The sequence below is a fragment of the Excalfactoria chinensis genome, chromosome 6 (genome assembly GCF_039878825.1).
Source record: "Excalfactoria chinensis isolate bCotChi1 chromosome 6, bCotChi1.hap2, whole genome shotgun sequence".
Taxonomy (NCBI): Eukaryota; Metazoa; Chordata; class Aves; order Galliformes; family Phasianidae; genus Excalfactoria; species Excalfactoria chinensis.
The window spans coordinates 5,337,493-5,361,556 of record NC_092830.1 but is presented as its reverse complement, the minus strand read 5'-3'; the positions used below and the strand labels follow the sequence as shown (position 1 = coordinate 5,361,556).

General features: G+C 40.9%; 1 protein-coding gene across 1 annotated transcript in view; it reads right to left on the bottom strand.

Annotated features, from left to right (window-relative positions):
• The window catches only part of CHAT (choline O-acetyltransferase), a 36,501-nt gene that overhangs the window by 9,968 nt on the left and 2,469 nt on the right, over nt 1–24,064 (bottom strand). The window contains exons 2-12 of the mRNA XM_072340140.1: nt 23,517–23,662; nt 20,430–20,621; nt 17,971–18,089; nt 16,513–16,566; nt 13,710–13,890; nt 12,592–12,769; nt 5,987–6,156; nt 5,174–5,274; nt 4,860–4,988; nt 3,601–3,723; nt 1,988–2,129 (exon numbers count right to left, since the gene is read on the bottom strand). Coding sequence (XP_072196241.1) covers nt 1,988–2,129; nt 3,601–3,723; nt 4,860–4,988; nt 5,174–5,274; nt 5,987–6,156; nt 12,592–12,769; nt 13,710–13,890; nt 16,513–16,566; nt 17,971–18,089; nt 20,430–20,621; nt 23,517–23,579 — 1,452 coding nt within the window. The 5' untranslated portion in view covers nt 23,580–23,662. The remainder of the gene's footprint in view (nt 1–1,987; nt 2,130–3,600; nt 3,724–4,859; nt 4,989–5,173; nt 5,275–5,986; nt 6,157–12,591; nt 12,770–13,709; nt 13,891–16,512; nt 16,567–17,970; nt 18,090–20,429; nt 20,622–23,516; nt 23,663–24,064) is intronic.

The following is a 24,064-nucleotide window of genomic DNA, read 5'->3' as shown; positions in this document are numbered from 1 at the left end:
ATATATATATAAAAATTCTGGTGTGTGTGTGTGTATATATATATATATATATATATGAATTAATCCTATTCACGTCCAGAGGCATTCCTTGGATCTAAAGAAATCATCTCAAAGTACTTAAGTGAATGTTGTTTCCATTGGTTCTGTGATCATCCTATATATGCGTTTTGGATGGAGAGATGCTAAAATCAAAACAAAAATTTCTGTATTCTTTAAGTCTGTGGGATAGAACAATTGCCAGCCAGTTTAAATGCCCTTTGCATCTCTCAATAGACAAGGGCTCAATGGATTGTTTCGCATGATACTTGTAGTGTTTGGTTGTTGTTTTTTTCAGGAGAAATGGAACATCATTCTCCCTATTTGTTACTGCTAAAGCATGAAATATCAAGATTTAGAGGGTTAGACTGAGCTCGTCCTAGACTGGCTTGATGTTTTTCTGCTTGTCTGTTTGAAGCAGTACAGCTCAGGATGCTGTCAGATGATGGCAGGGTCTTACCTTTGAGTGGTAAGACAATGGGAAATGTTGAAGCTTTGGGAGACCTGCATGCAGAAGTTGTTAAGTTTTGAACCAATGAGACTGGAAAGAGATTATTGGAGAACAAGGATCTGGCAAAAACATACCAGGAGCACTCTGGCTCCTTCTAGGAGTACAGGTATGAGGTTGCAGCTCGGAACCTGAACGTAGAATGAAAAGTGTTCAAAGCTGGCAGCTGCTGATGGAATACCAGAAAGAACCTGGTTGTGGGCAGTCAGACAGGACTCTGATAACAGCCTTTTCTTGCCTATTACATGGTGGTCACTGTTATGTGTAATAGCATGGTTGCATTCTGTTCTGAATTACTCACTCAGCAGAGGAAATTACCCTGCTTTCCTTTGAGCTATTGCTACAACACAGGAGCCTTTCAAGTCTTCTTCATCAAGAGCTAAACTCTTGGTATGGTAACCAGAAGGAGATCAAAAAAGCCATGAAACACTGACTACTCCTCTGGACAATTTTTCCCCTCATCCTCTGAGCTTTGTTTAAACCTTTTCGGTAATTTATGCTTAATTCTGCAGTCCAGCAGTATTTCTATTGATTCTTCGCTAGATATTGCAGAACAGCTAGGCTGGTTTTGCTCTGCAAAATAGTTTATGCTGTGGCTGCCTGTTGCAACCCAACAGCCACCTGGAAATTCCCTGTGCAGCAGTAAAGTGCAGTGAGTGGAAATGGCACACAGTGAGATGCTGAGGGATGCTCTGCAGGGATGATGGGCACAGAGCTGTTCATGCAGCTATAGTTTCAGCTCTGTCAGCTGCACCTCTTTGCACAGCCATCTAACATACAGAGTATTCACGCTCCTGGCAAACAGATGGTAGCATCTCAAAGAAAAGTAACAGTTTTTATTTTTGTAGATTGATGTCAGGGCAGTTTGGAGCATTGTTCTATTATGCTTTGTTTTGTCATGAAAGCTTTTCCATCATGAGAGTTCAGCCCTCTTGGAGGTCCCCTGAAAACTAAGTGTATGTGGAAACATGACTTCAAAATCAAGAAGATGAGCCACAATATATTCACTGAAATGAAAACATGCATTTATGCCACATCACACATTGTAACCTGCCACCAGGCTACCTGCTGCTGCAGGGGAGCAGCCAGGCATTCCTCCTGCAGTAGCAATATATTAATGGCCATGATGTTTTCATGTTCAGCCTAGATACTTGGATCTGGTGATAGATCATTTGGATGGCAATGTTAAGTCTAATATCAGCTGTTTTGTTTGTTTCAGTGTCATGTCTAGGCCCTCGAATCCTTTGTCTGCTCAATTAAATCAGCAAATATTCAGATGAACAGTCGGTTTGCACAGAGAGCGAAATCCTGTGAGACCAGTTGCTCTGTGCTGTGCCTTTATGTTCTCAGTTAACAGTTAAAAAGTGAGGGGAAGGGAATCATGAATGTATTTAGTTGCTTAGGGTTTTGTTAGGGAAGGCAGAAGGAGCCGGACCAACATACCGACAGAGCTGGCTTGTCATCAATCATTGCTTTCACAAAAGCAAATGCTTCTGACGTAGCAGACCTAATATTGTCGACTCTGCCCTCATCAAATCGGCGTATGGAAGCACTTTCATAGGTAGGGACAAGTCTCCTGTGGCACCTGAGAGAACAAAGTGAAAAAAAACAAACATCCAAAGGATAATTATTTTCTAGGAATCATAAAGATTAAAAGAAATACAAGCTTGGTAAATTTTATTGTTACAGGTATGATTTAATATTTGATATAGTATTCATCTTAGTGCTGGTAGAATTGTATAAGAAACTTAAAAAGATGAATGCTCGCTCCTCTCTGATATGAGGAGCTGCATGCAGCTGTTCATATTTTAGTTATGCATTGCCAGTAAAAAAGAAATGGCCCGCTGGTGAAAGCAAGGCTAGTAAAACTAAAATCTATGGAAAGATCTCAAAGAATGTTTTATTTGCACTGCATCATAAAATAATGGTCTAATTAATCACTTACAGGAGTGAAATATGCTTTATTTACAAACTCAGCGTGACAATGAGGAAAGCAATAGGAGAAAAACACATTTATTGAGACTGAGCAGGAATGACAGCCTGCACTGCAAATAGAGCATGGGTTGTTGTTTAATTTGGATCCAGGTATGGAGCTACCATGCCTTGCCTTGGGAGACCTGCCGTGCTTCACCTGCTTTTTGTAGAGTCAGGGGTTTCAGTTATCTTCTGTCTGCCAGGGTTGTGGTGTTGGCTTTGTTGTTGTTCTTTTTCATTTCTAAATACATGAAATTCAAATTACAGCTCAGATCCGGATGAAAATCTTGGACCAGGCCGTTGCTGGAGTTTGGTTATGGAATGTGGAAAATGGGTGTATAACGAATGTTTATAGTTAAACAAAATGTGTTAGGCATCTGTTCATTTTGGCTGGGTAAAGACTACTTCAGGGTTTAATTTGACATGATAAATAATTATTTGTGTAATAGGCTGTTCTGCAGGAAACCATGCAACCAATCCCTAGCCTGGAGCGTTAGCTGTTCTGACAAGGTGGAAAGCAGCTTTTAACTTCGATGATACCATGGAAATTAGAGGATATTATCAAATTTTGGGATGCCTCTGGAGAAGGAAGTAGGATTACTTACTGCCCTGTGTAGGAACTCTGTTCTGAAATCCTGCCTGTAGTGTTTTTTTTCCCTGTGGCCATTTAACCCTTTGCATATATATGCAGTGAACTATGAGATATTGCCACAGTTCCTTCCAAGCTACCCACAATGGCAAGGGAGTGGTTCTAACACAGAGACTTAGACTGCATTCCTGTTCCTGTCTACCAGTCCCTGCTACATCTTGTCACCTCTTTCTCTATGCTAAGCCCAAGACTACTTTGGGGATGTTGATGGAGAGGTCGGAAGACAGGTATGGGACAGCAGAGTAAGGAACATGAAATGGAATGAAAGAAAGGAGAACTCAGAACTGCATGGTAATTTCTGTTTTACCATTGTTAAGCAACATTAATCATTTCCATGCAGTAGGCATTTTTTTTTTTTGGCTGCTGAGAAAATAGTGGACACCGTGTAAACAACTGCGAGATCGCTTGTTGTTGTGGTTTGAATTAACCTTACCTGTAAAACGCTAACTGCAGTGCTACTTGAATGTAAGCATCTGGGCTGGTCTTCTGTTTCTTAATAAATTCCTTTCCATAGTGCACAAACTTGTAGGCAATGAAGTCCAGATTTTTTACTATCCTGGAAAACAAGCAGAGGCAGTTAAGGGGGGGGGACATGCAAGACTCTCGTGTTGCATTTCACACTGTGGATAAAGCCTGGAGAACCATTTCTGCTGTACCCACAGAGGTAAGAAGGCTCCTGCTCTGCAGGCAGTCCTGGCCTTCGGTAACTTGTTCCTAGTAGTCATGGTTATTCACATGGGTTCTAAAAGGGGCTTGTGATCTGTCTGTTGTTGTGAACTGTGGTGAGCTGTGGTGCTCAAGTCCTTTTGTTCGTGTTTTAAATGGTTTTATACTGAGGTAGAGGTTTAGGTTGGATATTAGGAGGAAGTTTTTCACCCAGGGAATGGCGATGCACTGGAACATGTTGCCCAAGGAGGCTGTGGATGCCCCATCCCTGGATGCGTTCAAGGCCAGGCTGGATGTGGCTCTGGGCAGCCTGTTCTGGTGGGTGGTGATCCTGCACATAGCAGGGGCTTGAAACTGGATTATCACTGCGGTCCTTTTCAACCTAGGCCATTCTATGATTTTATGTCTGCTCTTCTTTGTTAGTTTTCTACAGAGACTCCATTTTAGCATGCAGGCCTATGATCTAAATAATTTGAAACAAAATCTCTCCTTGCCTTCTTCCCCCTGCTCCAGGTCATGCAAATCTCTTACAGTTTGGGAACAGAATTGGAAGAATTAACCTTTGTAGGAGCAACACATGCATTTGTTGGATGTAAGCAAATAACATTTTTGAATTCAAATTGCTTATTCAAATCAGTTGTAGACTACTGTCCCATACATACCTTCCCGTTGCATTGGCCTCTGTTTTAGTCGGGTCAAACACATAAAATACACCCATATAAACAAGAGGACCTGTACCATTTGCATCCTGTGCAAATAGGACTCCTCCCCCACCCTTGGTGTTTATATTTTCTACTATTTACATGAGAGGAGAATGATGGTAATGCAATTTCAGAATACCATGAAGTAGCCCCAGCCTGTGAGGGTGCTGTCCTGCAAGGAGATGCTAGGTATGTCCATGCTAGGTATGTTAGAGAAGAGGAGGAGGAGCAGAAGGGCAGGGAGAGAAAATCCATTCTTGACAAACCATACTGTGTAGCTCCCAGCTTGCAGATGATGTTGAAAAAAGTGAGGAATACGTGCTACCTTTGGAGTTTTTCTGCTGATGATGCCAAGTGTGCCTGAATTTCAGGGGAACATTTCCATCTTAATCTCCGTGGAGCTGGAAGCTCGCTTACTGAATCGGCTCGGAGTAATTTCTTGGAGCTTTCTTTCCTATTAGTTCGTGAGGACAAAAGAAGGCATTAAGGTCACAGTAAAAGTATGCTTGTCAAATGTGTCTTTTTAGTGGGTAAATTACTAGCTGGACTTAGTGGCTCTTTGCTCCAGGGGAAATTGCAGCTGTCAGAATCTTCCCAGGGCTAGAGCAAGAACAGTACCTCTACTGAAAGGGGACTCACATGTGCTTGAGCAGGTGTTCAGTGCACTGCACCAGTACGATGCCATCGAAAGGGGAATGTTCGCACACAGTGCCGCAGACTCCATCTCTTCCTACCACAAACTGCAAGACATGAGGTGAATAAATGCTGTTGGGACAACCTAAAAGATCAAGATTTTAGGCAACCTAGAAAGTCATGTTATTATTCTCCTGTGGTTTTCTTTTTGCTCACATCAGGTACTTCCTTGAGTTACAGATACCTGTTGTGGGAGACTTTCTTGTCCTGTGAATGATGTTGTGCTGGATCCCTTTCAAGCTGCTCTTCTGAACTGAGTCTCATAAAAATGTGAACTTCAGTAAAATCCCTTGGAATTTGGAATTTCAATTTAGCATCTGCTTTATGGTAAATAAAACCCCATTTGCAAAAAAAAAAAAAAAACAACAAAACAACAACCAAAACACACAAAAAAACCCACAACACCCAACCCAACAGCCTGAGGCTTTTCTCCATTTCAGAGCAATGCAACTTTTTACCTGGGAATTATTCTAGGATCACATTTTATTAGAAGTGTCGTATCAGATCAGCAAGCTTGTTCTTATTTGATTGCTTTCTCGTAGCTTGTTTTGCTACCCTCCTTCCTCTTTACCTTTTTTTTGTGGCCCTTCCTTCATTTCCCTCTCATTTCCCTTTCCCTTTGCTCTCTGCACCAGTCCTGCCTTGGTGGATTATGACAGCACTTCCATCTCTTTCCTATGTGCTTCAAAGTGTTCCCTTCTACAAGGACAACTGAAGATGTTTGCCATGTGCAATATTGTAGTAATGTAAAGTTTTTACCTGCATAGGTTTGTCATACCAACGGTTGGCACCGTTTTTATGGTAGCCTCCTCCATGTAGCAGTTGCAACGCCATGTTCGTATCGTTGAGTTCAACCCCACTCGGGCTGTCCAGGCACACCAGACATATACATCGTTCAATCATGTCAAGAGAGTCTCGATTAGTGGAGTCTAGGGATAAAAGAGCAAAATGTTCACATATTCTTACCTGTAGTACAGGACTGGCCAGGAACCTTACTGCTTTGTTCAGCATTAAAGATCTGACCCTGTCTCTAACACGAGTTGGTGTCTGCAGAGCTCTGAACAGCAGAGTAACCCCAGTGCAAGGAAACATTACAGCAAGATGTTCATTCACGTATTGACTTTTGCTTGTTTCTGTGACTCTTTAATGTGATTTAGTAATATTCACTTTCATTTTCTGAATTTACATATTAAGTATAATACAATTAATTTGTATATAGCAGTGACAAAAAGGAAAGGTGCAAAACGGAGAATTTCAGTGCTTGTGCTATTGCTGCACTGTTCTGCTATGGAGCAGTAGGACCCATTTGGATTTGTGCTGTTCTCATGTTCAAACAATTTTCAGGGCAAAAACCAGAACGAAGTGCTATTGTTGCTTTAAAACCTTTCTTATGTTTCCTGTCACTGATCTGTTATTGTTGCAACATAAATAATCCCTGGACTTGAGAGTATATTGCCGTTGTCATGTGGAAAAAGAAACATCCATCAATAAGGCTGTGAGGTTTAGGTTTTGGACGCAGTTCTGTTCAAATCACGTTGCCACCTGCCACTTTTTAACTTGAGTGCTTCTGAATAATATATAACTTTTCCAACTCGCTCTGTTTCTTTTTCTTGTCCTATCTCTCTTGCTTCTATGGGTAAAGTACAAAGATCAGCGTATTTCTTTGTTTATTTTGTCTGTATGCATTATATTTTTTTCTCAGTTCCTTTAACTCATATATTATGAAAGTAAAGGTTTGCAATGCTTCTGAGTTTAAGGCCTAGGATTTGCTTAATTCTGAGGACTTATCACAGCTCTTAATGGAAAGGATACAAGTATGGAACCTCAAACTAAGACTTGTTTTATTCAAAAGCACATAGCATCGTTAATTGCTGTTAGATAGCTGTTAATGAGATCAAAGGAGAAAGAGCTTTTAGACACTGACTTAAATTTCCTCCACATTTACTATTTTTTGCCAGATTTTGGTGAAAATATTTGTTTGAGAATGAACTAAAGATGTGAATTCAGGCTGATGATAATCTCTTGCAAATTGGTGCTCAATCTCAGGAGAACATTATAGCAGAAAGAATGGAAGAAGTATTTTAACAACCTTTGTGTTTGAAATAGCTCCATATTTCAAACTGTAAGTATTCTTTAGGTTTTGCTAATATGGAAAGCATGATTCAAACCAAGAAAAAGTGTGCCTATGTGAATGAGTAATGTTGGTTAGTGAGGAGCTAGAAAAAAAGGCATGCTTGATATCTTCCAGGATCAGATGCAGTACGGTGGAAAAAGAGCACAAGTATGAGAAAAGGGAAGATAATGAGAAGGAAAGGTAAGAGATAGCAGTGCTGTGAAAGAAAAAGAGGAGGACTGTGACCTCTTAGAGGCGAGGCTATAGAAAGATGACATCTGTTGTTGTAGCTGACGGGCAATGTGGGGAGCCTGAGCTTTCTGCATTGGATGCTGGTGGCCTATGTCTCATATAGAATGCTGATGCCTCTGTGAATTGTCTTCCAAGGCATTCAGAAGACTGATAAGGGGTAGTACATCTCCCTGTGCTCTTGGCCGTTAAGTTCTTTTAGTACATGATACTTGCTGGGCTGAGAGTAATTGTATTTATGCCAACGATGCTCTGAGTACCCAGATACAAAGGCTGAGAAGATCTGCATGAATGGAAGTTGATCTGTATATCTTAGCTGCTGGTATTTGCAGACAGGCACTTCGAGGAGAATTTGAGTGGTGATTTACAAACTGCTCACAACTTGATTGGTGTCTTGTTTTCTGTTATCTGATGGCTTTATAGATACTGCATTGTAGCTGCTGCCCACACCTCACTGACAGATACAAAGCCCTTTTTCTGACATATGGCTTCAGGGTAGCTGGACTCTGGGTATTAGAGTGAATAAAATTCAGATCTGCTAAAAGCAGAAAAGTAGGGAAAATATGTCCTTACAAGAAAAAAAATATGCTCAGAAAACTGATTAAACACAGACAAAAGCATCACATAGAGCCAACAATGAACTGCACAGGAACTCAGAGCCGTGCCTTGGGATGCAAAATAACTATTTCATTAGGAGTTGAATCCAAAGATCATAGAATCATAGAATAGTTTGTGTTGGAAGGGACCAGAGTAACTGACTTGGCCAATCAGCTTTTGCTTTGTTGGGGTTTTGGGGTTTTTATCTTAAAGGAAAAAAAAAAAAAAGCATAATGAGAAGATCTGGATTGAATTCAGATGTGGTACGCATTATACAGCAGCCCCTATCGCTGTATGAATTCACTTCCTCTGCTTTGGAGGCTGGGTTGGTTCTGCAGTCTGAATGCAGTTAAAACACGGTGTTTGTAAATCAACAATTGCTGGGATTATTAGGATGGCTGTTCCAAAAGTAATGTCTCCTATTTCTTTTATATTAACCCAGGATATCAAAGGCAGATGTTGGTGGTATGGCAGTAGATATTGAACCTTCTCACCAGGGTTACATGTTGTTTCTGTGTGACGGGTGGCAGCAGAGGGGCAGTCTGACAGAATGGCATCTGACACAGAAGTGTGGATAAGGCAAAGGTGAGGAATTGAATTCCTCCATGTGGAAAAGATGGCAGTCACTGACATTCATCGATGCTTTCTAAACATTTATGGAGACCTAACAGGGGACACGAGCAGAGTAAGGTGGTGGGCTGGTATGTTTCAGCAGCGGCAACTGTGACATGAAAGACAAGTCACATTCTGGATGGCCATGCAGGTGTTCATGAGCATAGCATGCAGGCTCTTGTTCATTGCTGACAAAAATACCTAGCTAACACTGGTGACTATGGTGAAAATGGTGTTTTTTAGCTGAGAATTTGCTCCATCAAATAGTGTGATTGTCCTTTTTGCTATTGCATCTATGGAAATAAATAGGGGGTATTACATTCAGAGCAATCCATGTACTGCTCCTTTGAAATTTGCTTTCTGCACAGTGAAATTGCCTCACAGAATTACTATCTGTGTAGACAGCTTCTCAGCTCTAAGTTACTAAGAAGGTAAAGTGGGTTAATACAATAGTGAAAAATCACTACTCTTTTTGGCACTGAATTTACTCTGTTGAATTCACTGACTCACAAAATTGAGTTCACTGACTGCAAGTCTGGTATTTGTTATAACAACTAGTAATTTTATTCTCTTGCTTGAAGTACATTGTAATCAAAGGGTGAGTTATTTGATGTGAGTGCAAAGCAGTAAAAAGAGATAAAATGGTAGGTGTGAAATGCAAAGAGTGTCCTTGGTATCTAAGCGAAAGGAAGATGCTAGTAGCCTTTTAACCCAGGCTCAACATGTGCAGTGAATGGAAATGAGAAACAAGGAATGGACATGAGAACAAAGAAGAGCAGGCAGATAATGAAAGTGTTTATGATCTAAAGAAAGCAAGTCGTTGTGGTTTGTTGTTTTTTTGTTGTTGTTGTTTTTTAAATGCTTTCATTTTCTAAGGCTCTGACTATGGGTTTGTTGAAACTGGTGATTTCATTGGAACACCTCTGGAATCCAGTGGTTACAGCTTTAATGATGATTAAGTTTTAACCACCCAAAATAGGGCTTAGGTATTCTATCTTATGTATCTATTGATTAGAATACAAGTCAATCTCCAGCGAGACCACACTAACTGGAAATCCTCTGCTCTTCTTTAAAAATACATGAAATGAATCTCATAGAACAACTTGAATCAAAGAATGTCTAGGGTTGTAAGGGACCTCAAGGGTCATCAAGCTCCAACCCACATTTCTGCCATGAATGAATCCCTGTGATTTAGGATTTTATTTTAATGTTTTGTGAAGAAACTAGACACTGACTTCAGTTCCACATTAATTCACCCTTGTGATGATATGTTGGCACTTGTGATCTCAGAGAAGCTATGACCCTGAGGAAATTTCCTCTATCTATAAAGAACATTTAGAAGAAAACTCTTAATCGTACAATCATTTTTTTTTTCCTTTACATAATTCACAGGATCCTTATATTAAAACATTTAAATATTGAACCCAGTTGGAAAAGAAAAGAGTGGTGGTAATTTTGAGTTTTAATGCTGGTTGTTCAAAGTTATGACTATCATCTTTAAGGGCAGAATGTGTACTAATGCTTTCAGGTAGAGGGGCTGACTTTTACTTGGGTGATGCCTTTGTGTGTCATCAGGAGCTGGACTCAGCCAGGAAAATGCATGCAAATCTGAAGTTGCACACGCAGGGACAGGAGCAGAATGATGTCTGTACCTATTTCTGCTCTTCAAGGAGTAATATATAGTCAAGTGTACCTATGTGGGCTGCTGTTTTTGAAGGTTTCTCTTCTAGCCTTGTCTGATATCCTAAGTTACTTGTCATGCAACTCCCCTGTGATGTTGACTTAACCTCTCCATGTCTGCCATTTTGGGTTATTTCTTTCAGCTTTGTTGGATTGGACCTTTTTATTCTGCTTATTACTTGGGAGGTACAACAAGCATACCTTTTGCTGGATGGGCAGACAGAGAAGTGTAGAACTCCTGAGAGTAAGAGCTTTGCCAGCAGGGGGTTTGACAACAACAGCAGCTAAGCAGTTAGACAGGGCCTGGTTGTGCAGAATTAATGGGCTTAACAGAGAATGAGAATCTCAGAGAATCAGATTATTGCTAAGCGTTTTGGAGGAATGATGCCCAGTGCCAATCCAAAGAGGTGAGATTCTTGGACACGAGTGCATTTTAGTTCTGATGAATTATGTCAAAACTTGCAGTTCTGAATATCTAATTTCCCTGTTCACAGAATGGGTCTCATTGCTTTAACGAAGATCAGACAGAAGCTGCCTCTGAGTCAATGGTCTAACAAGGCTATATTGCTGAGCTTTCTTAATTGTGAGTGCACACACACCAGAATTCATCAGCGCTAACATTCATGTGTGCAGGGAGTGACCTCCACTGTGAATTGCTCTGGGTTGGGAGCTTGTTATTTTACTAGGGGGGAAAAAAGGAAGTCATAAAATTTTCTCCATTATCATTCTTTAAGCTACTGTGATGCGAACTGACATTCAGCGTAAGGAGAGCACTATGGGATGTAAGATCTGTGGTTCCTATGTGGCTTTTAGGAAAGCCAGAGAATCTTCTGGTTTATGTATTCTGGTATCATTCATCAGTGAGAATTTTAATAACCTCTCACTATTTCTTGGCTTTGTAGCCTTACAGAAGACTTACTGTTCTATTTGGTGTCTGCTGTTCAGCTGTCATGTCTACTGTTAATCTAAGAATAGGTGTATATAGTTCTATGGATAACATCACTGTAAAAACGGGGAACTGGGAACAAGAAAAGGAAAGGTCTTCTTGAGAGGATAAGAAAAATATTTTGGGAGTGTTGGCTACTCTCATGTATTCCAGGGCACTGGTGAAATAGAAAATTTTCCAACAGCATTGCTAAATTGGGGATCAAGATTTCAAATTTTTCACACGAAAAATGAATACCAAAGTCACCAAAAATAGCTAAAATGCAGCATTTACGTCACTTGGCTTCAAGGTGGAATATATAATATGTGTGCCCCTGGTGGCGCAGTGGTATAAAGTGCTGCTTGCGGCACCAGAGGGCCCGGGTTCGAATCCCCCCTGTGGCGCAGGGGGTAGAAGTGCCGCTCTGCTACACAGAGGGTTCAAAACCCGGGAGTTGGACTCGATGATCTCTAAGGTCCTTTCCAACTCGCATGATACTATGATACCATGATACTATGATAATATGCAAAGCAACAGAAGTGACTGATGCCATTGTTTATTTTCATGTTTCAAAGCCAAGCATTCAAAGTCCAGCATCCAGGACAGCTAAATGTTGCCTGCTGCTGGAAGAGAGGGAAAACTAGTCCCAGATAATGACTGTTGTCACCTCTCTTAGATATTTACTTAAGATTTGGGTAAATCTGTCTTGATAGTTTCTATCTTTCTCCACTGACCAGAGAGAGTGCACAGCCAGATTCAACAGATGCTCAACTTTCACATGCATTTGTTAGAAAAGGTAAAATATATCTGAGAGTTGCCAAAAGCTCAGAAGATACACCATTCCTATTGCTACATAATGGAGATGAAGAAAGAGACGAATCACAAAATCAGATGCAATGCAATTTATGTGATGAAGAACAGAGAATAAAGCGAACGCTGTTTACATGGAGTAACACTTAAAAGTACACAGCCACAAGGTCAAACTGTATCTGCTGCTTTCCTTGTAACGTCCATCTGAATGATTACAAGTATTGAGATTTTCTCCTGCCAGAAAAATTCAGCAGTGAGGCTGCACATTCAGTCTTATGTTTGCTGTAAGGTTCACTCCCAGCAAAGAAAGGCAATGATGGTGAGGAGGAAGAGGAGCAAGAAGATGAAGAAGGGAAAGCTGGGATTGCTGCTGCTAACCTTTCATAAGGATCGTCCTGGCCTCTGCCCACTCTGTTCTTCCATCAGTCGTCAGCAAGCCAATTGGAGGCAGCATTTCCTCTTCGTTTTCTGCCATTCTGGAGATCTTTTGTAACTGAGTGAACAGATCTCCCTCACTGAGACGACGGAAATTAATGACAACATCCAAAACAAAGAACTGCAAAAAAGAAGTCAGAAGAACGGTCACAGATGAGTTGGATCATTACTGGTTCTGACATTTTGCCTTCACTGTGTATCCTTGATGTGCTGAAGTCCTGCCTAGAGAGCCAGGCCTGAGGACCACAAAGAACAAAACCATTACTTCTCAGCACTGCTGGGCTTTGACAACAGTGGCTGTAGGCGACTTGCACGACTGTGTTGGATTCAAAACATTTGCTATATGAATAAACCAAAAAGCATCTGAGGAGATAAAACCGCAAAGTACATCAATAATTTGCATGTTATAATTTGTTTAAAAAGAGACTGAAGAACTTCCTATTGAGGTGAAGAACAGGACTTCCTGAGAAAAGGCGAGCGTTTAGCTCTTTGAATAAAGGGGGCCTGCAGGCAAAGTACGCTCCAGCACTACACACTGGCTGAGTTATATGCTACTCTGCCCAGGCAATGTACTCTGCAGGGTTTAGTGGTTGCGTCAGATTCGGATTTTTAACAGTTCAGTATTTCTGCCTGCTCCTGTGCTAACTTGTGCAGGCATAGCTTAATCCCCCCTGCATGGGCAGGTGGTATGTATGTCATTCATTGTGTGCCAAGACTTGACTGTCAAAAGAAGAGCGTTTCCAGTAAATGCATTCTAATAAGATTTTCTTCCTCTGTGGTTTCTTCTGTTTAATAAACATTTTTGTTTCATGGAGAAAGCAAATGAATTCTGCCACGTTCCTCTTTTCTGCATCACCGTTCTTGGAACATAACGTGGGCTAAAGACAAAAATGCTGCAGAAGCATCTTTTGGAAACATTGACAGTGAGTGTTTGGTAAGGAGAGAGCTCATACGTAGCACGCTAATCGTGTTTCTGAGCTGTAATTAGATCAAGCTCTTCTTGAGTGAATTTAAAGAAAGTAAGAAATATAGAAAGGTATTAAAAGAGAACACCCATTTACCTGATTGTTACAAGCAACAATGATGTGCTCTGGTTCTGGCATTACACAGCTTTTCTGGGCCACAAGGGTGTCTTTGGTATGTCCTGGAAGACGATAGGAAGAAAAGAGTCCATAGTATTGCTTCATACAGAGAGGCTGACCAGACAGCTGTCCACGAGCAAAATCAACAGGTAAAGCATGGCTGGAGAGAGAGAAGGAGGAAAACAAAGCCAGAGAAAAAGAGGGGAGAGGGGGGAGAGAGAGAGAGACAGAAAGGAAAAGAAATCTAATCTGTCCTTTGTTTTGTTACAATTAGATCAGGTATAACACAAATTGAATAATAAAACGAGATTACAGTGTAAGGGAAATAGATGAATTCCTATACCAAAGTTAAATACATCATTCCTGGCAGCCTCATGCATATTCATTAAGCAGTTGCATTATCATCTCTTGTTGTAATGGAAAAAATAGCAGGTCAGGAGCAGCTTTGCAATGGAAGCCTCCCAAGAAGGGACCCCGGAAACTTGCCCAGACAGAAGCCAGCAGCAACAGAACAGCTGGAAAAAAATGTAGCACCTTATAAAGTAAAAGCACTGATGAATTTCAGCACGAATGGCAGCAGCCCTGCACTGAGCATGAGAGAGAAGGTATCTCTTCAGTCCCCAGGTCCACACCTGATGAACAGAAGCAGCTGGGGCAATGCAGAGGTCACATCTGTTTTCCAGAGAGCCTCACTTATGTGCTGACCATTACTAACATCTATGGGGAAATAAATGCTGAAAAGCCATTCCCTTTTTAATGGTAAGTATGTGGAAACCACGCTTCCTAAAAGGCTTCTTTAGTGGCAAGAAAAAAACAAGTGTTATCACAATTATGGTTATGGATTGTAAAATATTCCACTGACACTGCATCAAGAAATAATGGTGCTGCCACTCAGGAGAGGCTGCAGAAACCACAAGAAGAAGATGTTGTGATGGAGAGGTTTTCCCTCAGCAAGAAGGCAAAGCTTCAGGCCTGCCAGAGAGGGACCAGAGCAAAGCATTCGAAGCCAGGTTGGATGTGGCTCTGGGCAGCCTGGTTTGGTGGTTGGTTACCCTGTAGATATCAGGGTGTTGAAACCAGACGATTATTGTGGTCCTTTTCAACCCAGGCCATTCTGTGATTCTATGAAAGCAGAACACAAGGAGGGTTGTGGTCAAGCACTGTCATATCTCATGCTATTTTATCTTATTTGGCAGCCCTTTTAGAACTTTTGCAGTTCTAAACCACGGAGATGCACTTCAGTTCCTGGCTGTTAAAGTCTCTGTATCACTTAACTTCCTTGAAAAGTTGCTTAATTTTTTTGTTTCTCATCAGAAAATCAGGTTTATTAGTGTTACCCTTCTCCCATGTTTTGTATAATGCAGAAATCTCCTATTTAACACATTATTTAGCATGAGGACTGAAGAGTTTTAAAAAGCATCTATAGTAATCAAAAATAGTGAATTAGTGTGGCAGATTTAGATTAGACAATCTGTATTTGCGACAGCTAAGAAAGGGATTATTAATGTTAACTAATGAGACTGAAAAATCTTATGCTGATCTAGATGTCTAAGATCTTGTGACTGTCTAATGGAGCAAGTTAGGCTTGCTTTGAAAGACTTCATCCTGACAAGTGCATGGAATATCTGCACAGTTAAGATTAAACACCCGGGTTTGGAACTGTGTGCTTTTACATGTGGGATGACCCAAGAGAAGCCACCAGTAGACTCACTGGTTTATGTCTTTAACAGCAAGAAGAAGTTAAAAATGTTACAACTGTGATATCCTCATAATTGTACAGGAGGGCTGATGAGCAACCATTACTAACAACATGAGGAGACTCTACTGAGAGCTTAAATGATTATTGATCTAAGGGAAGCAAATCTGATCGCAGCAGTCTTTGGCTCTTGAGTAGTACGACCTGAATAATAAGAATGTAAATTATTCTTTGGTTGAGCTAAGTGGCTTCTCAGATGCTGTTATATAAAGATGCAACCAAGTACATTAATATGCAATAGTACCTCGTTACACATCAGCAGTGGTCTATGTGGTTCCATTGCGTATCTTGGACAAGTTCACAACTTCAGGAAGTGCCTCTTCCATATTCTCTGAATAGTCGATAGACTTTTAAAGTGAGAAATCAAACAACCCTTTCCCCTTCTTTTTTTCTTTTTCTAATTCATAGAAGATAGGAACTATGCTGTTTAAATGTAGATTTTGTTTTCCTCATCCAAATAGGCATTGGTTATAGAATATCACGTAGGTCTGTTGCATTTCCAGCCAGGAAAATGATCCTTTCTCCACTTACAGCGCAGTGCCTGCTGTACTTGGCTCTGTGCTACTTCTCCTCCTCAGGAGGCAGTGAGCTTGGCTAAGTGAGGCTGAAAAATGGAATGTGCTCTCACAAGCTCTCACTGCTGGTGTGAGGTACCTCATGACTTAAAATATACGGGTTTTCCTCCTGTGTTTAAACACAGAAAGCATCAATAGAATATAAAACTTTTATTTTTGTCACCTACAGAAGCAAACAGTCTGCGGTGAGGCACTCGTTATTTTAGGTGGGTTGTCTGTGTCCTTTGGGCTGCGCTGCACGAGCAATGACTGCCAAGCATCAAAAAGCATCTTTCCCCAAGCAGTAATAAAGTAGTAAGCACATAAAGAATCCCTGAAGCAGCCATGCCAGAGCCCCAGACCCTCCAAATTTTGGTGAGGCGCGATGCAGCCTGACTTTGCACGTTAGGGCACCCTTAAATCAGAAGCCCTGTGGATACTCGAACAGCAGCTCCCCTTCCAAGCTACTTACCTGTCTAGTAAAGCTTTATAGTCTTGCACACCGGAAATAAGATTGGCAGCAAACCTGCAAGTAACAGATAGAACTGCCGTAAGTCTTTTGTCATTCTGTGACTCTGGACTGTTTTCTGCAGGACAGAGGAGAGCCTGAATGATTGATGACACAGCATGAGGAAGAAAGTCTCCTGGCTTGGCAAGAGAAGCCCCTTGCCTACAGCCAAAACCTAAATGAATTAACGTCAAGAGAAATATGAAATCCCAGCGATGGTCCCTTCAAATGGTTAAATTACCAGAGTAGGAAGCCTGGAAGCATTTATTTAGAGAATGGGAACAGAGGCTGAATATCTAATAGAATCCTTAATGTGGGTTTCGATATCTATACTCATAAGCTGTCCAATTTATTAGAGTACTTCCTCTCCTAAGGAGATATTCTTTCTGCGGTGCTGTAGACAGGTGTATTATTTCCTGACACTGCCGTTTGTGCTGTGTCTGAATGGGCAGCTCTGAGAAAAATATTTCCTCATTAAAGCATGTGCATTAGAAAATGAGAAGCAGAAGTTTTTAGAAAGCCGTGCGCACAATAAATTTGGTCAGTAATGAATGGAAGCATTTATAGTTGTGTTTAAAGTAAAGGGATACACTGGCTGTCTCTGCAAAATGTGAAAATAACAAATCGTCTTCAGGGTGCTGGCTGTTTTATAAAGGCATAAATTCATACGCAGTTAATTCTTCCAGTAATGAGCAGCTAGAGAGTGCTAAAAGCAAAGAGGAACACTGTGCTATATGAAAATGGATTTGATCTGGTTTACTGCTTAAAAGGAGAAAATCTTTCAGCGAAAGCTGAAAAATGGAATCCTGTTCTGTGGGTGCCTGGAGAGGTATATTGTGTGCTTGGCTACTTGTCTACCTTTTCCCTTTGGAAATGACTCTAATTTCAGTTCAAAGGAGAAAAGTCAAGTCAGGAAAGTTGGGCTCAAAGGAAGCCATGCTCCTGGGGAAGAATGACTTCTGAACTCTTGTTCTTAGATCTCCTGTGTTTCTGGTGCCCTTTTGGACACCTGGCAGAGACAACTTAATGGCAGAGTTTCAAGTTGCAAGGTGGGTAGATATTGTAGCGATGGCATGTTACAAATTGCTTTCCTGTATATGTTTAAGAAATCAGTATTTCTTGTTCTTACCAAGAGATGGTTTATTTGAATTATACAATGGAACACTTAAAAAATATTTATTTAAAATAATGATGAATGCTTTGTCTTTTTTTCCTCCTCCTTGTTTTTTTTCCTGGCAACAAACATATCAGTGATGACACATTTATTTCTGGATCTCAGTATGAGCAAACCCAATTCTACAGGGAAATCACTTAGTGGTTACAGCCCTTATTTTTTAATGAAAGTCGATTGTCTCTTTGCAAAAGCTGTGTATTTTAAATACTCATTCATTTAGCAAAAGCTGCAAAGTCTTAGTGCATTACCTTAGCTGGTCATTTACATCCTTGAAATTCTGACGAGCGAAGATAATTGCTGGGCTGGAGTTGACTGGAAGAGCCAAACGGTTGTTGAGGTACATGTCATCCAGCCAGTAGTTAAACACCTGAGGGAGGGAAAGAGACACACAGTCTTAAAGCTGGCAGTGAGCTGTAGAGAGGCAGTCAGGGTGGGGGTGCTTGGTGCCCTCAGTGTCAGGCATGGGCTTTGATTAATGGAGCCACTGAGCATTTTCAGCCTGGGCTCTGTGACCTCAGCTCAGCTGAAATCAGCCGCAATTCCATAATCCCATTTTTCAATCAATGGCAATTTACAGTGTGTTCCATTAAAGAGCCCCTTATTGTGGTGGTTTAGGTATGTTGTTTGCTTCTCTCTACAAGAGAAATGCATTTGAGTACAATGTTATAACTCCTGAATAGTGACTGGGATAAATTTAAGAGGCAGACAATTTGACTTGGTGGTAGCATTCATCCAGGTTTGTCAGTAATGTCTGTCAGTAATACCAAGCTGCTCTGCTGTTACCTATCAGATAGCATCCTGATGCAGGACAGAGTTGAGAAAAGAATTTGGGTGAGCCTAATGGTTCGGCCCTGCAGATACTGCCATGTGAGCAGGGCCTCTGGAGGATTCCCTCTATGTCTGTTGACATGAATGCAATTACTGCTGCTTGATGCAGACAGACATGCATCTTAAACAATTTATATTAAAAACAAATGTATGTTCGTGGCCTGCCTTTATGTTTGAGAAGGGTTTAAAGAATCGTTGTTTGGAAAACGGGGGATTTCCTAAAGAAAAAGATGAAAGGGTCTGTCAGAGTTTAGCGGGCATATTTTGCATACAGTAACTGTACATAACAATGAAATTATGCAAAAATAATTACAGATGCATGCATCAGTTGGAAAAGTTTTCCTCTGAGATATTTCATTGCTGTTAGAACAGATGCTTCCCCCATAGTCTCTGGAGCCTTCAGGAGAACAGACCAGAGCTGTACTCCTGGCATGTCAAATTCTAAGTGAAAACCCCTATGATTCTGTGATTAAGAATCAGGTGTTTAATTTTAATAAGTAGTATTAAGGGTTGAGATGTTTCAGAAAATACTTATACGTCTTTCCTCTGTAAGTTCTGTGCTGTAGGTGGTTAAATAACCAGCTTTCTCTTCATGTTAACAGGAATGCTATTTAAGAAACAGTTAGTTTAGCTTTGAAAATGATAAAGTCCTGTGATCTGAATAAGAAAATGAAATTGGGTGATATTTAGTGAAGCCCTCATATTGTGGCAACAACTAGAAGAGATATTAAGCTCTGCTTTTAAACTAGAAGCACTGCAAGCACTGTAGCCTTTAATTCTGACTATGGAAACACTTTGTTAGGTTTTCTAGGAGTAACACAGCTGATGAGGTAAGGGAAAACAACACTAACACAGCAGCAAGTCTGCAGGATGTCACTGAATCTATGATACCACCGAGTGTCTCTTCCTTGCTAGAATGGAAGGACTTTGATAAAAAAATGTTGTTTTTATATGTATTCTTACATGGTAAATGCAAGCAGGACCAACCGTGAATTTGTGGAATGATGGAATCTCCTTTATCTATGGCTTGTTTAATTTTCCTATCTTGCAAAGAAGAGGCCTAGACATTCTTAAAGGCTGAGGTCTTAGCTTTGCCTATAAGCTAAAAAGCGTGTCTGTATATGTTCTACAGAGTAGCTACATATAGTACACTGTGACAATGAATGTCAAGCTGTGTCTTGCTTAAAAGGGTAATTCCTATCCTGAAGTATTGCATTCTGGAATAGTTAGACTGGAGTAGGCTATGACTAGATGGATTTAACAAGGTACTTTTTATATAGCTGTATCAGAGTTCATTTTTCATATGACTAAGAAACTCTGAATCTTGTTACTGGAGAGAAAAGCTAGCAACATCCAAATAAGGATGTAATACAGAACTTAGATATTAGAAGGATGTTTTTCACAGAAGGTGGTGATTCACTGGCACTGGTTACCCAAGGAGGCTGTAGATGCCCCATCCCTGGTGGCATTCAAGGCCAGGCTGGATGTGACTCTGGGCAGCCTGGTCTGGTGGCTGGTGACCCTGCACATAGCAGGGGGTTGAATCCAAATGAGCATTGTGGTCCTTCTCAACCCAGGTCATTCTATGATTCCTATAGGTAGCACTGTCACATGAATCCTGAGACACATTAATTCTCAGTTATCTCAACAAACTGTTGACCTGAAAATGTAACAATGGCGTGGATTTTGTCCTTGCTTGCAAACCTTAGCCTAATATGTCTGAAACATTTGTTCTCTTTGGTAGAATCAGATAAGATTCCTGTTCTTGCAGAGACCTGTTCAAAGAAAGCGGTGATCGCATACACAACATCATACAGCATCACAAATGGTTTGTAAACTTCCAGAACAACAGTTCTTTCTCTAATCTGCATTTGCTTACCCAGTTTGTTGTCTTTTCCCTTCTTTCCTGGAGGATTAGCTGCAAGGATTCCCCAAGGCCTCCTGCAACTCCAAACTGTTCCACGATGCTCTTGGTCTTTCTAAACTGCTCCTCTGGCACCAAGTGTTTCATGCATCGTAGGTACATCTGTAAGGTCTGTTGCAGTGGTGGGACTGGAAGTTTTGGTACTGCCTGATTATTAAAAAGAAGAAAAATCAAACTAGTAAGTAATTCTACTTGTTCCCAAGCTGTCCTGTTTTGTCGTTGTTGTTGTTTAGATAGGTAGTGTGAATGTTAAGTACACAGTTGTGGCCCCAGTCAGTTGCTTGCTCCCTTCAACTGAGTGGGAGTGGGAGATAAGACAAGGAGACCAAAAGTGAGAGAACTTGTGAGTCAAAACAAGGACAGTTTATGAAGTAGAAGAAAGAGGGGAAACAAGTGACACAGGCAATCTCTCACTACCTCCCACAAGTGGACTGATGTCCATACAGTGTCCAAAGCAATAGCTATCAATGGCCATACAGCTACATAGCCCTCAAACTGTTGTGTGTGACACTGCATGTAAAGCAATGCAATGCCAACTCCCTTCAGTGTTTGGGTCAGCTGTCTCTGTTAAATCTTTCCCAGCATCTTACCTATCTGCAGCCTACTTACTGAGGGGAAAAAGTGGGGAAAAAGTGTTGATGCTGTGCAAGTACTGTTCAGCAATAACTAAAACAATAGTGTGTTATGAGCAGTTAATTACAAATCCAAAATACAGCCCCATACAGACCACTATGAAGAAAATTAACTCCACTCCAGCCAGAGCTGGTACAACAGCATTTTGCAGTAGCATATGATTTGCACTGGTCACTGATTTAGAGATCTGTCAGGTCCGGACTAGTATTCACCAGAATGGCTGAATCTGTGGGCTGAAACCAATGTCTGCCCAGCCTTGCAGACTCCTACAGCAGTCAGTATCACGTATCTTCAAAGTGGAGAGGAATCTGGGGAGGTCCAGCAGTGGTGTATAAATATATGTTCTTGTATAAATATATATTCCTGTACCTCTCCACAAGCAGTGGATTGGAACAGGCTGGAGACTTTGGTTAGGGCCATTGCATTTCATAGCTTATGACAGTTCTGTTGTTGATAACATATTGCATCCCTCTTTGAATCCATTTATTCTATTGTAGCAATTGAGACACCTGATCACTGCAAATGTAATTGTGTGACTTCAGTAGAGTTTTGCTAGGTCATGAAGCACCTGAATTTTAGCACGTAATATACAGTTGTACAAATACTGAAGTGCTGCTACCTGTCTAGTAGTCCTCTGGCCAATGAACATTTAATTTGTAAGCAGTCATTTAAAAGTCAGAGGAATTTGGGGGCAGTGGGAAGATCAAGCTATGAAATAATCCATGAAAGCCAGGAAACTGCAAGAGGGTCTGATGTTCTAAGCATCATTCCTCAAAGAGATAGGTGTATCTCCCAGCTGAAAAAATAACTGCCATGTCATTTAGCTGTGCTTGTCTGCTCATAGCTAGCATAGACCTGTCACGTCACTTCTGCAAGGGAAGAGAAGAGGTGACCAGATTTTTCAATACCCTTGTATTAATTACTGATTAATTCTGACTAAGGTAAAGCTCTATGCAGAAGTCCACATGCAATCAATATTAATGAGAACCTATAAACTAAAATTATCCCAAAATATTGGCATTCTAACAACTAAATGTCTTATCTGCACAGCTAAACTATATGACTTTAGAAGATAGCATTCTTAACACTTGTTATCTACCTGAAACTGTATGACTGAACTGTACAACCTAAAGAAACTGAAATAACTCTTGAAATTACTTAACAAACCTACGAGAGAGGTGGAGTGAAAACAGAAAATTGAGAGGAACAGGGAAAGAAGGAGAAATGGAGAGGCAGGGGTATAAAGAAAGATGACTGCTGAGTTCCAACACCAGGCCTACTGGCAATGGAGGAGGGATGGTGGGGAAAGGAGCTGAGAACAATTGTCCAGAGGTTGTAGTCTCAAACTGGCAAACACCAGTGCTGATGGCAAAGGGCCCTTCTCAGGCATTCTTTTATGCCGGCCAGGTTTGCAGGTGTGCCATCCTGAGGCCGTAAGCAAGTTTGATTTTCAGGAGATTGCAGGACCACAGTGTGATTTCATTTGTAAGGGACATATGGGCCTCACCTTGTCCCAACTGCTGCTCAGAGCAAGGCCAGCTGATAACTGCTGTGCCACTTCATGAAGGGAGGAAGAAGGGTGGCCCATATGCTCCAAAGAAACACAAGGAGGGGAGTGGGTGTCCTCTGAGCTCAAGTCCCTGCTCTGCCTCATGATCTCCACAGACAAGTCAGTGCTGAGCTACCTTTTGCCTGTCTAGAAACTGAAGCTTACAGCTACTCGTTAAAAGAGTTGTAAGATGACCTGTTTCTAACAGAGATACAAACCCAAGCTTAGCCTGGGTCTCAGAAATAGAAGAATGGTAACTTTTCAGTTTCAAGCAATGCGTACTCAGGGAATCTGTTCTGTCACTCAGTCCTTGGTCAGAGGAAATAAATGTGCTACATTTCTTTTTGAACCCTGAATTTGGCCCTCCTTTCTGGGTAAGGCTTTTGCACATTTTGTGACTCAGCTTAGGAAAAAGGTTTTACATTTAAGGGGCTTAGATGACTAATGAGAGGCATGCACATCTGACATCTTTTGAACCAGCTTGCAAAGGAGTTATGATAGTCTGTTAATTCTGTACAATTAAGAAACAATTATGAGCCTTTTCTGACTGCGCTGTAGTGCATCTGTTGTAGAGCAACATTTCACTTACTAGTTTTCCTTGAAGGATGTAGGGAGGAATAGTGTATGTGGACATGAGAAGCACCACTGTTAGTGCCTGAATGTATGCTGCTGTAGGATAACTAGTGTTCCCCAAAATAAAGGTAACAGCTCTAGAACAGAGTTTGCTTTGCAGTTGTTATAATGTAGAGCATCAGTCTTACTGTCAGCTCTTAAATGTAACCTATCTTTGTTTTTTGTTTTGTTTTTTTTTTTTTTTTTTAAATTTATTTGTTTTTATTTTCTCACAAACAGTCACTTACTGGCTCATCTTTACTGCGTGAATCTTTCTCCTTCTTCTGCATGTCTTTTTCTAGAACAGGCATTCCTGCATTTCCTTTGAGGTTTTGTTTTGTTGAGGATAGAAATTGTAGTCACTCGGGGGCTCCCAGAGCTTCACACCTCTGTTCTGGAAACAGAGAAGATTTAAAGTCCAGTCAGTACTCATTATTTATAATGAAAATATACATGAGAAGTATTCCCTGTGCAAGCATACACAAGCCTCAGAATGCAAAACTGAAGTGAAGTACAACATTCAGAACTCACTAATCCAAACCTTATGGAGTTTGGTCTGTTGGTCTGTTCATCCTATTTCACTATAGGTTTACTCATCTAGAACAATCTGATGCACATAAATGGTCCCTTCTCAGCGTGGTTTACTTTGTCACTCTGATTTGCTTTGCAAGTGCACTATGCCATGTTCAGTACTGAACAGTTATACGTCAAATGGAAGAGATAGATTTTTCTGTGAATGTAGTTTCACCAGCTCAGATAACTGTAAGGATGCAGTTAACTATGAATCTTATATGGC